General features: G+C 30.6%; 2 protein-coding genes and 1 non-coding gene across 5 annotated transcripts; 2 read left to right on the forward strand and 1 right to left on the reverse strand.

Annotated features, from left to right (window-relative positions):
* Positions 1-1,601: 1,601 nt before the first annotated feature.
* TRNAD-GUC (transfer RNA aspartic acid (anticodon GUC)) lies at positions 1,602-1,673 on the reverse strand. The gene has a single exon. It is a non-coding gene; the product is annotated as a tRNA-Asp (tRNA).
* Positions 1,674-6,201, forward strand: LOC107645237 (putative uridine kinase C227.14). Of its 3 annotated transcripts, none has more exons than XM_016349217.3 (12): positions 1,674-1,830; positions 1,985-2,118; positions 2,347-2,390; positions 2,515-2,592; positions 3,052-3,244; positions 3,644-3,674; positions 3,754-3,812; positions 3,909-3,982; positions 4,576-4,662; positions 5,545-5,606; positions 5,729-5,757; positions 5,896-6,201. In XM_016349217.3, the coding sequence occupies exons 1-12, from the start codon at positions 1,785-1,787 to the stop codon at positions 5,980-5,982; spliced, it is 924 nt and encodes a 307-aa protein (XP_016204703.1). In that variant the 5' UTR covers positions 1,674-1,784; the 3' UTR covers positions 5,983-6,201. The 3 variants fall into 3 exon arrangements, with proteins under 3 accessions (XP_016204703.1, XP_020959323.1, XP_016204704.1); XM_021103664.2 differs by having other exon boundaries at positions 5,861-5,959; XM_016349218.3 differs by lacking the exon at positions 5,729-5,757.
* A 7,557-nt stretch (positions 6,202-13,758) lies between these two features.
* Positions 13,759-16,065, forward strand: LOC107645238 (lysine histidine transporter 2-like). Its single transcript, XM_016349219.3, has 6 exons — positions 13,759-14,011; positions 14,090-14,870; positions 14,949-15,054; positions 15,316-15,407; positions 15,500-15,568; positions 15,670-16,065. Exons 1-6 carry the CDS (start codon positions 13,815-13,817, stop codon positions 15,766-15,768), a joined length of 1,344 nt encoding a protein of 447 aa, XP_016204705.2. The 5' UTR covers positions 13,759-13,814; the 3' UTR covers positions 15,769-16,065.
* The last annotated feature ends 557 nt before the right edge of the window (positions 16,066-16,622 follow it).

The raw sequence follows: 16,622 nt of genomic DNA on the forward strand, positions 1-16,622 counted from the left end.
GGGCTAGAAGCATTAAAATTTAAAAGTAAATTCTTTTTTTTTTTATTTATAAAATAGATATTAAATCTATTTTTTAAAAATCAATTTTGCATTACCTTTTATTTACAAATCTACCTTCACTGCTTCACTTCATTTGAGTCGTTGCACTTGTCGGACATGTCATGGTGTTGGAACAAAATAGCTTCCTTTCTCATATAGATTGTAAACAGATAAAGTGTAATGTCCTGATTTTTTTTTAAAACCTTTTACATTTGATTTCTTTTATTACTATCCAACCCTTCAATTTTATTAAAATTTCTATACTACCCTTATTTCTTTTACCAAACCTTAACCCTAATTAACACCCAATTATCCTTTTACCACAATGAAACCCTAGCTCCCTTTCTTTTTCAGCAACACACACACCAAACAGCAGCAGCTGGGAATGAAAAAAAAAAAAGAAAGGAAGAGGGGAAGAAGGAAAGGGGGAGAGCAGAGGGGAAGGGAGACCGGTGGAGGGAAAAGAGAAGAGGGAGGCGGCGCAGTGGGTGTTACCGCCACCGTCGTCGCCGCTGTTGACATGAGAAGAGAGGGAGATATGAGAGTGATATCCGAGACAGAGAGAAGGGAGAAGATGCAGCGGCGCTGGTGGGCCTCGTCGCCGCCGTCGCCGCGCTTGCCAAGTCGCCGTCGGATAGCCGTCGCCGCCTTGCTGCTGCTTCGCTGCCACCACGCTCTGCCGCGTCACCGCCGAACTTGCCAAACCGCCGTTGCACACCAGAGGAAAAAGAGATCGAGCAGTGACGCTGCCGTCGCTGTTGGGGCTGTCGCGGTGGTTGCCGTCGTCACTGAAGGAGCTCGTCGCTGAGCTGCTGTGTCGCCGCCGGAGGAGAACTCGTCAGAAAGCTGCTGTCCTATCCGGCCGTGCTCTATCTTCCATTCTTCCTCCACTGGTTTCGCCATTATCCTTACCCTTTGAAAAGCTCTATCTTCCATTCTTCCTCCACTGGTTTCGCCATTATTCTTAGCCTTTGAAAACGTCGTAGGAAGCGTTTCACACCTTTGTGGATGACATTATAGTATAGATAAATTTAATATTTTTTTAAAATGGCATTTATGTTTGTATACTTAATAGAAAATTTACATAATTGATAGATTTTAACTAAATATATATAAAGCACTAATAAAACAGGAAGCCAAAAATATATTTATGTTTTTTATATTAATTTTAATAATTTTATATAAGAAAAAAAGTATTACTTTTGTAGTTTTTACAAATAAATTTATTGATTTGAATAATAAAATTATCCATTATTTTTCGTAAAATTAGATTAGTTTAAATATAAATTAGTTACTACAATTTGTTATTTTTTTTAAAATTGATACTGCAAAATATTATATAAAATTCGTTTTTTAAAAGATACATTACGTAGGAGTTTTTTAAAATAATTTGTTGAATTGAAATTAGAATTATATTTTTTAAAATTATGAATAATAAAAATATGTCTCTTTTTTCTTTACCAATATGCTAACAACAACCCGCGCGATCATTTAGCTAGTATATATAATTATATATACCTTTTTAGTTTTTACCCGCATGTTGGAAGATAAAAAACAAATATCGCCGTTGCCGGGGATCGAACCCGGGTCACCCGCGTGACAGGCGGGAATACTCACCACTATACTACAACGACTTGGTGATCTGTGCCTTAATTACAATTTATGTAGCCTTTAAAATTGTTCGTGAGTTTAAAAACCGAAGTGAGTAATGTCTCCAACTCTCCATTGTTGAAGGTGAGAGTAACATGGAAGCAACCTTCTGTTCAACATTTCAGAGATCTTCTCGTGCTGGTGTGCTTCGATTTTCAATCTCTGATTTCTCAATTGATTGTTTTTATCAATCGCATCTTGCATGTATTTAGAAATGTATAAGTAAACAAGACTACCTCTGTTTTTGTGATCGTTTTAGTGTAATTGGTTCACTTTTGCTTTATCATTGCCACAGAACCATTGTTGCTAAGAACAGTCGGAGCTCGCCATCGGAACCGGTTTTTGCTACCCGTCGCGCGCGATAACAAGTTTTCGCCGCTGCCTTTTGCTCCAACTGGCTATGGCAGTAGCAAGATTGCTGTCTTCAAGGTTCTCATTTTCATCTTTTCGATTATAAAGTCGAAAATTGAAAACAAATAATAATCATGATAATGGGGAAAAAACTCAGTTGAAAACTTCTCACACAGCGCGAAGACTGAGAATTGATTTTTATTTTTATTTTATGCAACTCATGTCATTCAAATAATTATTCATTTGGCTGTTTGAGATTCCACACTCAATTGATACTGTTTTTGGTGTTAACTTGTGCTCTCGCAGGTTTTATCTGCTGAGAAGGGGCAGGTTCATGTAGTAGAGAAAAGGTAATATCATATAACGGTATGAATGGGTGTCATTTGAGGACTGCAAATTGTCTGAAATGTGTTTTTTTGTGAGGGAGAAATAGCGATGAATTGAATTCATTTAGTTACTTCTATTCCCTTGCAGTGGAGTTGAAGAGTTATATGATGAATTGGCTGCACGCCTTCTGCCTTCAGCATCGGTGTCATCAAGCCCTAATTTTAAGTAAGTTCTTGTTTGTGGAATTCTGGAAACTAGTGGAGTTGGTTCTGAATGTTACCACAATTGTACAGACTCATGTACATCCATCTCTGCATGTTAGTACTGTGTGCCAAATCCTTTTACGATTGAAGGTTTATACTGTTGGTCCTGTTCACTCTATGTTACAGAATTATTCTAGGCATATCAAAATCCTAGCTATATTTTATTGCTTAAAATTTGAGTTATGGCAAAGTTTTTCTTCTGTTAGGAAGGCCTCATTGTTCACAACTTCTGTTTTGCTGATACTCTACTTGCCATTTTGCATTAAATTATCAATAATCAATTACAAGAACATCTTAATTATCTTCTTCAGTTAAATGTATTAAGTATGTCTCCTACATCAGAATAAATCTGATCCTATCATCCTTTTGTTTGTGGCTCCATTTATATTCACGTATTTGTTATTTTTATGTTACTGTACAGACACATTGTTGGCTTGGCTGGTCCACCAGGTGCTGGAAAAAGCACTCTTGCACATGAAGTAGTCAGCCGGGTAAACAAGCTTTGGCCAGAGAGAGCTTCTTCCATGGACTCCCAGGTTCAACCTCCTGATGTTGCTATTGTAGTTCCCATGGATGGTTTCCATCTTTATCGTTCTGAACTAGATGTAATGGAGGTTAGCATCTTTCTTGTGCTTACCATTGGTTGTTGTCAATATGAATTTTCATTCATAGTTCATTTCATCTCTTCACATCCTCCATAATACTGTTCTTGAAATTATAAGCTTGAAGACAGTCAAATGTGTGCTTGAAAGTTGAAAGTGTTGATTTGCATATTGCAATATCTAATAGGTCATCTGCAAAGATTGGAAATGAACATGACATTTTTATTTGTTGATTTCTTGGAGGTAGAACCAAAGTCGATCTTACATTTCAACCAAAGGGAGATTAGATTACATAAAACATACCAACAAATAGAATTTCTTTTTGAAGTATTGGAGTATAGTGAATGAGCTTCTTTGGTTTTGTTTAATAGCAAGGGCAATTATAATTCTGAATGGTGTTTTTGATAATAGAATCCAGAGGAAGCACATGCCAGAAGGGGAGGTAAGGAATCTCTTTTATAGCACAAATGTCAGACATTGTGTTTGTAGAGAAAACACTGATCTTTCAATTGGTTTTTCAGCTCCATGGACATTCAATCCGTCACGACTACTTACGTGTCTCAAGAATCTTAAAATTCATGTAAGGTTTATCTTTGTATGTGTTATCTTTTGTAGATTATATCCAACTATATAGGTTATTTAATGAGCCAAATTTGTTGGGAATCAATTTTTTCAGGGATCCGTCTATGTTCCATCGTTTGACCATGGGGTTGGGGACCCATTGGAAGATGATATCTTTGTGAATGTTCAGTGAGTAACTTACATTAAGATGGGCAATGATAAGCATTTTATATAGTTTTGACATGAGAAATGATTTTAAACAAGGCTAAATGATGAATAATTTAAAACTTACACGTAAAAGAAGAGAAATGACCATCATGGATGAGGTCAGAGAATAAAGTTTAATGAATTATATTTACCCTTAGAAAAATGACCCAATATTTAAATCCAGAACTCCATTGTTTCAAAATCAGGTAATCGTAAGTCCAGGTGATCACATTGATAAACCTAAATGTTCATGAATTTTCTGTTGAATACATGTAATAACTCTAATAGAACTTTATGGTAATGTTATACATGTTTAATAAGGACTGTTTAAGCCTCTGATAGTCATCACTTCTGTTGTTTATTACATAACTGTGAAATTTGTAAATGATGCCACTAAGGTGTTCTATTTTGATATCTTCCTAAACTCTTTACTTATTTTTAATCAACTTTACTTTTCAAATCATGGTAACCGATTTTTAAGTTGTTACTATTTGTTAAACTGTCTATTTATTTTAGTTAATCTCAAATAAAATGTACTGCATGAAATGATTCTTTCGTTTTCTTCACTTATCTAGGCACAAAGTTGTTATTGTAGAAGGTAACTATTTGCTCTTGGAAGATGGGATTTGGAAGGAGATATCATGTTTGTTTGACGAGAAATGGCAAGTATTTTATTTTATTTGATCTACTAAGGCATATTTTTCTTCTTGTACACTTCTGTTGACCTTGAACTTTCCAGTGTCGTATGTTAATGCTGTTGTTCAAATTCAGTTGGGACCTTAATTTTGTTGAAATTTTTCTGTGAAAATAATTGTTCTGAAGATGATTTTACATCAATAGGAACCAGGTATCAGCTACAGGATATAAAAATGAAACTGGTGTGTACTAATGAATGTGGAGGTGTTATTCCAGTGGGGAATTCAACCTCAGAAGCATGTAGAGTGTATTAGTGTATAGTATATACACGTATGAATATATTGCAAATTTAAGAAAAATAGCCTTGGTATAAAGGGGCTCTTCACCCTTCTATTCCCATTCTAATTAGTTTCCTGCCTAATACCCCTCTCTTCTTCCCCTGCAGAGTCTCCTGTGCATTTGATTAGTAAAAGCGGTTAAACATTAGCATCACTCTTTTCCACATTACTGAGTCACATATTCCAGCTGATCTTTAGCTGTTGCTGTATCTCATCATTGTTTTCTATTGGTTTTTGGTTTTGAAGTTTAAGTAGATAATGATTTACATAGAAACTATGATACTCTATTCAGTTTACTTTTTCTTTTCCCTCATTCTCTTCATATTAGGTACGTTAATAGTTGTACATGTCATTTGGCCCCTTCCAGAAACAGGGCGTAACTTTCACAGGGAGAAATCATAACCTATTACTCGTGGAACACTTGCTCCCCAGTTCCAGTAAAAAAAATTTCATATTTATCTTATGATCTATCTTGAAAGTTGCTAACCAAATCTGAAACCAGTATTTGCTATGTCAGCGTATTATCAGGGCTACCCGTTTGTCTAATTTGTTCTTGCTGTTCTTTTGAAGGTTTATTGATATTGACATTGACAAAGCAATGCAGAGAGTTTTAAAGAGGCATATTTCAACTGGTATGGACATTGCACTTTTTCATAATATATAGATTAGTACCAATTTTTTCCAAGTTGGGAAGGCATTTTAAATTTACATGTAATTCTTTTTCTTTTCTTTTTCCTGGGGCCCCCATATGTAGGTAAGCCTCCAGACATTGCTAAACAACGGGTAAATTCTACATCTTATAACTTATGATGATTATGTTATTTGGCCATTCAAATCGAGTGTTTAATATGTCTATATGATGTATTTTGTTGGTAACAAGTTACAGACTTGCATACAATACAACTGAATTTTGTGATGCAGATAGAGAACAACGACAGGCTCAATGCAGAACTCATAATGAAGTCCAAGAAAAATGCTAATATAATAATCAAGTCGGTTGATTTTTGAAGAAGCCATGAATGTGCTTCAAGGAACAAAAGTGTATTGTAATTTTTCATATCTGATCATAAACGGGTTTTTAAGCCGCATGAGACATGAGTAATTGAGTAGTATTATATCCCTTTGATTTTTCATAGAATCCAACAAAAATTATCCGTTACTCAGTTTTGTCTATAATTGCATCTTTTAAAGATGATTTTATTTAAAAATATACATAAATTTCTAAAATTATTTCAAAATGCATCTCAATCAATTGGCCAAAAGCTCAGCGGACTGTTGTCACTGTCTGACAATTTACTATTTTTAAATTCATGTTAGAAATTATAAACGATTGCCATTTGGAATTAACTTTCTATGTAATTCAACTTTTTTTTATTGGTAGAAGTCGATTATTAAGATTGCTGCTCTGTAACTATAAATGATATGCCTAATTGGGGTAAGGTGTATTATAAAAATACTATTTAATGCACGAATTTGTACTCAACAAATCAACAATATAGGAAATGAGTCCTTGATTAAAGAGAAGAAGTCCTGACAAATAAAAGAGAAGGAGGAAGGTAAACGGTGATAAAAATGCTTGTAATATCTAGAAAATGCTTTTTTAATGTAAATAAAAGATATTTAAATGTTATAATTCATTTTCACATAAAAATAAGAGAGAGGAGGGGGGGGGAACTATCAAATAAAAGCTATTTCATAGACTTTTTGTTCACAAGTTTTTTTTTTAATTTTCTGTTTCATATTTTATTTTAAGAATTTTATCATGTAGATTATGAGAAAAGTTATTTGACAATGTAAAATTATTTTATATTACCAGTATATTGAAATTAATTTTTTTTAACAGATGCATATCATATATTTAGAAGTTCAAAAATCCTCTAAAATGCATTAACATAAAGCTAGTTAGAAGCTAGTTATGACATTAACATAAAGCTAGTTAGAAGAAGCTAATTATGACAGGAAAAAAAAATAAGAAAATAAACTAATAATAGTATCTTTGTCAACTAAGATTAGATATAGTTAATTTGACAATTCACTACTAAATCATAGATAATTTTTCAAACCAATTATAGTTTTCGATTAGCTTGAGTTTATTGGTACATTGAATCTAAACCTTTATTTCATTCTATGTTTAGAAAATCAGACAATATACGGTACAAATTATATTTAAATATAAAACCTTTTTTTTCCCTCTTATATGTGTATTCTTTCTAATAATTTTCTTCAAAATTTGAACCTATGTCCTCTTTTTGAGAGTAGTGTTGCTCCTTTATTAATTATTATTATTGCTTCCAATACTAACTGGTTTCTAATAATAAAAAGAGAAAAATAATTAAACAATGAAGATAGTGACATCACGATGAGTTTCTGTTTAATGATCAACATGCAGCATTAGCTATGAGTTTCTGTTGTGCGCATTTCATCATTTTTGTTTCCCACTAATATCTCCCCACCTCACCATTTCACAAAACGTTGAGCATATTATGAAATGGAATACAATTATAAGTTTAAAGAACCTATTTTTTTAATGGCATGCATAAATGTTCCATCACCACGCACATGTTCTTAACTTGTTTTTTCATTCACTATCCTCAGGAAATATTTCCAGCAATATCTATTTATCACTTTTATATTCCTTAGCTTTTTTTATTATTTAAAATGAATAATAAAATACTAGTTGATTTATATATGTTAAGGAATAGCATCATTATTATTGGAAATATATGTTTGAAGATAATTTTATTTAAATATATAGAACACGAAAATATATACAATTGCTACAATAGATCAATACAAGCAGATAGAAGCTAAGATACATTATTATTATTATTATATGTTCTCAAACTTCTAATTATATGATAAAACCAAGTCTAACAACATAATTTAGAGTCATTATTATTTCTGTTCGTATTATTTCTGTTCTTGCATTTCTCCAGGGCTCTTGGTGCTGATGAAGAAAGAAAATCAATTAAGTTTTATTATTGTTATTAAAATGTGCTATAATATATATAGCATGCACTGTGGTTAGACTATATCTAATTATACTTGAAAGAAATTAAATCATTACAATTAATTAATTAGTATATCACACATAAATAGTAATATAAAGATTAAGATATATATACTAACCACGGTTAATTGAGATAAAAGGAAATTAAAACTATGTTATATCATATATGCAGATCATTTTTTTTTCTTTTACCAAAGATATGAGACTTGAACCCGCAACCTTTTAATTGAATATGGGGAGATTATGGCATTTGAGCTATTACTCGAACCCGCAACTATATGCACATCACTTTTATCTATATATATAATGAAAACATTATTTCATGTTAATATGAAAAAAACTTATCACTTTTTATACTAACAAAAGAAAAATGTCATCAATTTGTGAGGATATATAGTAGACAAATGTCATTGTCATGGTTCACAAAAGTTGACAAACATCATCTTTGACCAAATTTCTTTTCCAATTTTTTTTTTATTAATCAATGTAGCAATAAATTTATGTTGCTGTGCTTCAATTTCAAAGATGAATAATTGTGTTTCTTTTTATAGTAGCAAGTTACAAGGACACTCCAAAGATGAATATGGTTTTTTTTATATAACTCCCTAACCCTATTCTATGTGCGCCCTCTAGGCCACCCACATTACTCTCTTAATTTTTTTATTTTTTTTATTTGTATTTTATATATATATATATATATATCTTAAATTTAATTATTAAAATTATTACAATTTAGAGAGAGAGAGTAAAAAAAAAAATAAATGAATCAACAATGAAGAATAACAAGTGATGATGATCATCGCACTGGGCAACTGTAATGTGTATCGTAGAGATTAAGTATAAAAAAGTTAAATTATTTTTAAATTTTTACTTTTTTGGACGATTATAATTTAATATTTAAATTTAGGATTTAAAATTTAGAGTTTAAAATTTTGTTGATAGTAATAAAAACTATAGTTGGTTGTCCAGTTGAATTTATTATTAAATTATATTATACTAAATTAAAATATTAATCTCTGATGCTATTTCAAATTTATGATAAACTTTTGTGCATAGTATAATGAATTAAAATTATTGTCTTTTGAGTTAGTTTCAATAATAATTATTTAACAAGAAGACAATATAAATATAGAATTGATTGAATTTAGTAGCTCAGTAATAAAGCTCTTGATTATTATACAGACAATATTATATAACAAGAAGGCAGAATTCAATGATAGAGCAAAAATTAAAACTAATATATAATAACTAAGATGACTAACTATGCAATTATAGTAAACCTCTGTGGTATATTATTAATAATTATATTCTGATTACTTTTATGAATATGTAAAAGTAGTTCCTTTTCTTTGGATCTTGCATGATCAGATCCAAGATAATTATTACGAAACATGACAATAAAAAAGTAAAAATTAAATTCTATGTTTATCGAAAGTGTAAAAACATATTACACTACCATACCCTCAAAATCCAATTCCCCATATGTGAGTTTAATTAAGACATTAAACTCAACTTCCTAACTAGTAACATACATCAAGTTAAGGGACAATTTATCAACTTATTAATATAATATATATTCATTTTTTGTGGTTAAATATATAGATATATATTTTATATATTACTTTATTGAGACATTAATTTTAATTTACAAATCTCACTTATTTTATACAGTGTTTAATATATACCCTATTAATTATTAAAATTACAACAAATAATATGAGCCAAATATTAAATAAAGTCCAAAAGCTAAGACATATATAAATTAATTATTAATATAAAGTATATTTTAAAATATAAAATATAAATTAAAAATTAAATAAATAATTTATGTATTATATATAAATAAATAATAACTAATTTAATAATTAATTTTTTGTAAAGACATGAAGGTGCATTGATAGAACATAATAGTGAGGAATTACATATTTGCATCATTGCATGTATAATAGAATTGGGCATGGAGGGAAGCAAGCAAGCAATTAGATGTTTTTGCTTACAAAGAAATTAAATTTTGGCCTCTCATTTCCTATCTCTTTTAACATTTAAAAAATTCTAGTTTCATCACCCACTACTCACTAGGTCTACAATGTTTTTTTCTTTCATTATTTTGTTAGGACTTAGAAGTAATGGTTATTAGGAGGTGTAATTCATATTCTAATATTTAGAATTTAAATATATAGGTTAGTTTTTAATAAAAAGCTAAAAAAATCAAAAATTTTTATTTAAAATTAAAAAAATAATTAAAATATGAATTAAGATTCTTAATTATTTTTTTTAGTTAATGTCTATATCTATGTTTATGTTGATAAAAACTATAAATATGATGGCATATATTTATTATTTATTTTTTTATTAATTATCTTAAATTTGAGTTCAACAAGTTAAGAAATAATCAGTTTAGGAATAGATATTTCCTTACAAAATAATTCAGTACTCCAATTTGATTATTTTCACCCTCTCTCCGTGTTTTTTTTTTTTTTTGAGTTCTACTCTTTATAAACTCGGTTAGATTAAATTGTGATGTTAATTTAAATATTGATAATAAATATGTTGACTTTGGATGCATCATCCATATTTTGGATGACTCTTAATTGAAAGGATAGATAGAAAAAGTTCAGAATCTTAATATTTGTCATACCAAAAATACATATAATTCTAAAGAAATAAAAATAAACACATAACGTGTGTGCTTTATGAGATGACTCAATATATTTTTTTTTTTACATTCTTAACATTTATTATGTATAAAGTTATATAAATGATTCATTCACACCCTAAAGTATATCATCAAAGTTAGAGAGACACATATTTACCTAATGTGTCTTTTATGGTCCTTTTTTAGTAATTAACTCCCACTTTAACTAATTTGTTCTTTTTTTCAAAAAGGTTAGTTAATTAAATAACAAGGTCTAAAACATTGCTGGCAATAATGAACAAAAATAATGAACAACCTAATACATTAAATTAAATGGTAGTCATTGTTGTTCTTATTATAGAAGAATTGCTAGCTAGTTGATACGTATTCTCCTAGTAGTATTAATTTATTATTATAAAAAGAATGATGACTCATTTGACATATACATGATGTTTCGTAGGTCCCGGTTGGCCATTTTTGTTAGCGTTACTCTTTAATTTGGACCTAACGTCCATTTGTTATATTCATATATGTATGGCTCATGTATGTATATATGTATAAATGAGTTAACTTTAGATTTATGTATTTGTCCAAAACGAGATTGCTATAATTTGTGTCTAGTATATACATATTTGACAATGAAGTTGCATAAAATATAATTAAACTCAAAGTCCTAGCTAGTAACATTAAGTTAAGGGGCAATTCATCAATTTATTAATACAATATATATAGTCATTTTTTTATGGTTAAATATAGATATATATTTTATATATTATTTTATTAAGGCATTAATTTTAATTTACAAATTCTCATTTTATTTTATGCAGTACTAATTATTAAAATTACAACAAATAATAAAAGAGAAATACTAAATAAAATCAAAAAGCTAATTTCAGTAAACAAAGGCACACCCTCCCATTATTTCAGGACAATACATCCCTACCAAAAGAAAAAAGGAGACTTGTTATCACTTGTCACACCAATAACATCAAAATTGCTTCTAATAATGTATCCGCAAAACAATGAAGGCCGCCACCAATTTGACTCTAATTAGTAAGTTAACATTGTACTCCAATTAGTAAGTTAACATTGTACACTAATTCGAAAGTCAATCCATTAATTAGTAATTAATAATCTTAAATGCTTGATTAATACCAATGCTCCTTGCTTTGCTTGCCTCAATGGCTAGGGCTTCACATTCTCATGAAAGCGTTCTTTTTTTTTTTATTGTCATATGATCGTCAACATTTTTATTTACAAGAATTTGTAATCATTTAATTTTGAACGGAGTATCACAATTTTTTTTTGTTAATATTTGAGTTAGTAACCTGGGAATTTGTGACACACTTTGTTTTCTCACAATTTTAAGTTTTTGGTTTGAATTTAGTTTTATGATTTTTTTTTCTGTCATAATCTTTTTTTTCCCTTGTGGAGGATATATTTGAGTGTTAGCTTTGTTTGTCGCCATAAACTGTAAATGATATATATAAGCTAAAATTTTCGTTAATTTCTTATTCTCAGTGCAAGATTGCTTTGGTACTAAGATGCCCGAACCTCAATTAATGTGTTATATTGAATGCTTGTTTGTTTTTTCATCTTTTTTCATTATTCAATTTCGATTGCTCTCATTTCAGAGAGTACAAACATTATGTTAGAATATATTAAAATTAATAATTTATTAAAATTATTTAGTATATATAAATATTTATTATATGATATTATGTTTTTATTATTTTTTTAATACTTATAAATATTTTTTTATATTATATCATTTCATATAACTTGAATACATATAAAAAAATTTTACTATTTTATTTTACCTTTTTTAACATGGAATCAGATTTATGGTATTTTTTTTCAACTCCTTTAATGTTTTTCACTTCATTGATTAGTCTATCCTCTCCGTCTTGCTGAGTATAATGAATCTAACACTATTATTATCATCTTTTTGGTCACCTTTTTGACAGTTCGTTATCTGGCATTTTACCATCTCTTCGTAGCTTGCTACATTGTCGCCAGTTTTTGGACAGTTCGGCATCTTTTTGGTAGTTTTGTCTGCGCTTTTGTGCTTCTTTATGATAGTTTTGTCTACACTTTCTTCCCGTTTTTTTTCTTTATTTCGTTGTTTTAAATAAGTTTTAAATTTTAGTTGTCACTTGTATTTACAGAAAATGTTAGAATATATTAAGATCAATTAGCAATTTAGCATTTATTATAATTATTTAACATATATAAATATTTATTACTGAATATTACGTTTTTATTATTTTAATTTTTCTTAGTACTTTTAAATACTCTTTTATATTATATTATTTCATACAACTTGAATACATACAAAATTCTTTTTCTACTGCTCTCTTACCTTTTTTTTTTAACGAAATTCATGTGAAAACTCAAAACAAGAAAATGTTGCTTATTTGTTAGGTTTTTCGATAGTAGGCTTCAAATTAAAAGAGAGCTTCTCAATTTTAGTTTCCATGTATGATCACTAAAATTGAAGAGAATAAGTTTTCTTAAACAAAATAGAGTGCAATTTGTGAGTTTAAAAAAGTTTTAAGAAATTTTAGAAAGAGTTTTTTTTTTCTTTTTTTGGCTAGTTTATAAATAGCCTCTTATATATAACATTTATGTAACACACGTAAAAGTTTAGACCGTTTGTTTATAACAATACTAGCATAATTTATTCACATATTTTAGAAATAAAAATGGACTAAAGGTGCAATATTGTATTCAATTTTAGTAATTATACATTCAAAAGGGATTTTGAATTTATTATTATTAACTTAACCAAACAATATTCATTCTAATTAATAACCTTTTTTTAATCTACTAATCCAAGCATGAGTTATAATACACTTTGCTATATTCTTTTTTTTTGGTGACTACTTTGCTATATTCTTTATTTGTTCACCATTATTTTGTTTGTACCTTATTAATACAAAAATAGATGAAGTTGACAAAAGAGCGTTTACTTTTGTTGTTCTAAAATTAAATTGCAACGATTTTTACAACTATAATATTCTAAAGAAAGCAACAGTAATAATATATAGCTAATTTCAAACTAATCTTAGTCTTAGATTGTCCGTAAATATCTATGGAAATAATAGTTTCAACTCTGAAATTGGGTTAACCGTTTTTCCACGAGCTATTTATAACTGGTTAAGGTGGTGACATTTTGTTGGAAACTAAAAAGAGATGGGTTTTGACAAAGAAGGAAGTGGTGAAGGTTCAGCATCATCAGCATCCGCATCAAAGCAAAAGAGCCTTGAAGAATGGCTTCCGATCACTGCTTCAAGAAATGCAAAATGGTGGTATTCTGCATTTCACAATCTGACAGCCATGGTGGGCGCCGGTGTTCTGAGCCTTCCGTATGCAATGGCACATATGGGATGGTACGTAGATTCTTAACACACTATGTTTATTGTAGTAAATATACGAATAAGAAATTGATTGAAGATGCATGAATGCAGGGGTCTTGGAATCACGGTGATGATCTTGTCATGGGTTATCACTCTGTACACGCTGTGGCAAATGGTTGAGATGCATGAGATGGTACCGGGAGGGAAGAGACTTGATAGGTACCACGAATTAGGTCAAGAAGCATTTGGGGAAAAGCTTGGTCTGTGGATTGTGGTTCCCCAACAACTGCTGGTTGAAGTTGGAACATGCATCGTCTACATGGTGACCGGAGGCAAGTCAATAAAAAAGGTTCACGAAACCTTTTGTCCTGAATGCACGCCAATCAAGACCAGTTATTGGATCATGGTCTTTGCTTCCGTGAACTTCGTTCTTGCCCAGCTCCCCAACTTCAACTCTATTTCTGCCATCTCTCTGGGTGCAGCAGTGATGTCTCTGACTTATTCGTTCATCGCTTGGGGTGCATCCATCAAGAAAGGGATTACACCAGACGTGTCCTATAACGTGAAGATGAAAAGCACGAGTGATGGTGTGCTCAATTTCTTCTCTGCATTGGGAGATGTGGCATTTGCATATGCAGGACACAATGTGGTGCTAGAGATTCAAGCAACAATGCCTTCAACGGCAGAGAAGCCTTCCAAGGTACCAATGTGGAAAGGGTGTATTTGGGCATACATTGGAGTTGCAATATGTTACTTCCCTGTTGCCTTTGTTGGCTACTACATGTTTGGAAACATGGTGGATGATAACATCCTCATCACACTCGAACACCCTGCTTGGCTTATTGCCATAGCTAATCTCTTTGTTGTCATCCACGTCGTTGGAGGCTATCAGGTCACTACTTTTTCTTCCTATTATTAGACTTACTCACAAGGAATGACCATTTCATAACTCCATTTTTTTATGACTCAGGTGTTTGCAATGCCAGTCTTTGATATGATTGAAACTTATTTGGTAACACGATTGAACTTCTCACCTTCTTCCACCTTACGTGTCATAACTCGCACACTATTTGTTGGTATGTGATTATTATTATTATTATTATTATGATTTTTTACTCAAATAAAATAAATTAAACAGACCTCTTATTATTATATTGTCTTAAATAAATTCTTGTTATAATTTTTTAATGTAAACCATTGCGGGTACATAATTTTAAGATCTGTGTATGTAGTAGCTACCATTTAACCCTGCCATGATCATTTAGTTTAGTAATCTTAGTTCATACAACGAGTGGTTTCGATTGATTTCTAGCCAAATTTCAAATCCTGTTTTGCAGGAATCACAATGTTAATAGGAATCAGCATCCCATTTTTTGGTTCTCTTCTTGGATTTCTTGGTGGATTTGCCTTTGCTCCCACCTCATACTTTGTAAGTTATATATATGTAACTATAAATATTTATCCAAACCACTATATATGTATATACATGCTTAGTTGGTCTTATTTTATGCCTACTTGCAGCTTCCATGCATCATATGGCTTAAGCTGAAGAAACCTAGAAAATATGGCTTGTCTTGGACAATTAATTGGGTAAGTTCATTTGGATTCAACTACTAATAAGTTCATCTTCAGTTTTGCAAATTATCAATGAGGATACTAGCCAATTTTTTTCCTCCATCCTTGAATTTCAGATTTGCATTGTTATTGGAGTATTGATAATGACACTATCACCTATTGGTGCTTTGAGGAATATCATTGTCTCAGCCAAGAACTACAAGTTTTTCTCATGAGCTTATGCAATCATTAATTTGTTGTTGTGCTCAATGTTGGTTGATGGGAATGCACAAGAAGAATGGAATTAAGCACTTTTGAGGCGGGCTTGTCGAGTGGGCTTTTGCCTTAAAGATTATGATTGAATTCAGAATGTTACTTTTGTGTTTGTGTTTAGAATGGTTGTTGGTTGTACTTTAAGTTATAATTTGGACAATGTTTGGTTGATTAGAGACTTGGATAATGTTTAATTATATGTTTTGGATCATGTTTGCTTTGTATTGAACAATGTTGGTTTCATTATTTTGTTTAAAAAATTTGGGTGATGATTATGTTTGTTAGAACTATACAATCTGCATAATCGGCCATGTATATTTGGCTTCCTTAATTATTGTTTTGCAGCTGATATAAATGATTGTAAATAAGCATTTCTTTTCTTTTAGAGAAAATGACATTCTCCGACTGATAGTGGGCTAGAGGCATTGAAAGTAAACTCTCTTTTTCCTATTTGTATAATAGATATTAAACAAGCTACCCAAATTTTTGTTTATACCATTGATAAGGGAGTTGAGAATGCTGTCACTTGTTCTTGGATCTGAAATAACTGATGCATCTGTTGCTGCAATTGCTTCAAGCTACCCAAATTTGGAATTACTTGATCTCAGTGGGCATGTGTCCCTTCATGCTAACTGTCTTCAAGTTTCTCTATAGGAAATATGAAATGCATTGGCCTTGTAGACAGCTAAAATACTTGGCAACTCGACAATGTACACAAAGATAAAGGAAACCAAATGATTAGAGACACATGGTTAAGATGCTTGTGTGAATATAACTCTCTGCGTTATCTATCTGTTTCTGAAAGTATGTTTAATTG

Source organism: Arachis ipaensis, chromosome B6 (genome assembly GCF_059453495.1).
Source record: "Arachis ipaensis isolate K30076 ecotype BB chromosome B6, ASM5945349v1, whole genome shotgun sequence".
In the NCBI taxonomy this organism is placed as follows: domain Eukaryota; kingdom Viridiplantae; phylum Streptophyta; class Magnoliopsida; order Fabales; family Fabaceae; genus Arachis; species Arachis ipaensis.

Excerpts from the sequence above, each read along its gene's own strand:
- LOC107645237 (XM_016349217.3), top strand. The coding sequence starts at position 1,785 with ATGGAAGCAACCTTCTGTTCAACATTTCAGAGATCTTCTCGTGCTG. Across the intron at positions 4,663-5,544 it reads TGTTTGTTTGACGAGAAATG|GTTTATTGATATTGACATTG; the intron begins GCAAGTATTTTA and ends GTTCTTTTGAAG. Across the intron at positions 5,607-5,728 it reads AAAGAGGCATATTTCAACTG|GTAAGCCTCCAGACATTGCT; the intron begins GTATGGACATTG and ends CCCCATATGTAG.
- LOC107645238 (XM_016349219.3), top strand. The coding sequence starts at position 13,815 with ATGGGTTTTGACAAAGAAGGAAGTGGTGAAGGTTCAGCATCATCAGCA. Across the intron at positions 14,871-14,948 it reads ACGTCGTTGGAGGCTATCAG|GTGTTTGCAATGCCAGTCTT; the intron begins GTCACTACTTTT and ends TTTATGACTCAG. Across the intron at positions 15,408-15,499 it reads TTGCTCCCACCTCATACTTT|CTTCCATGCATCATATGGCT; the intron begins GTAAGTTATATA and ends GCCTACTTGCAG.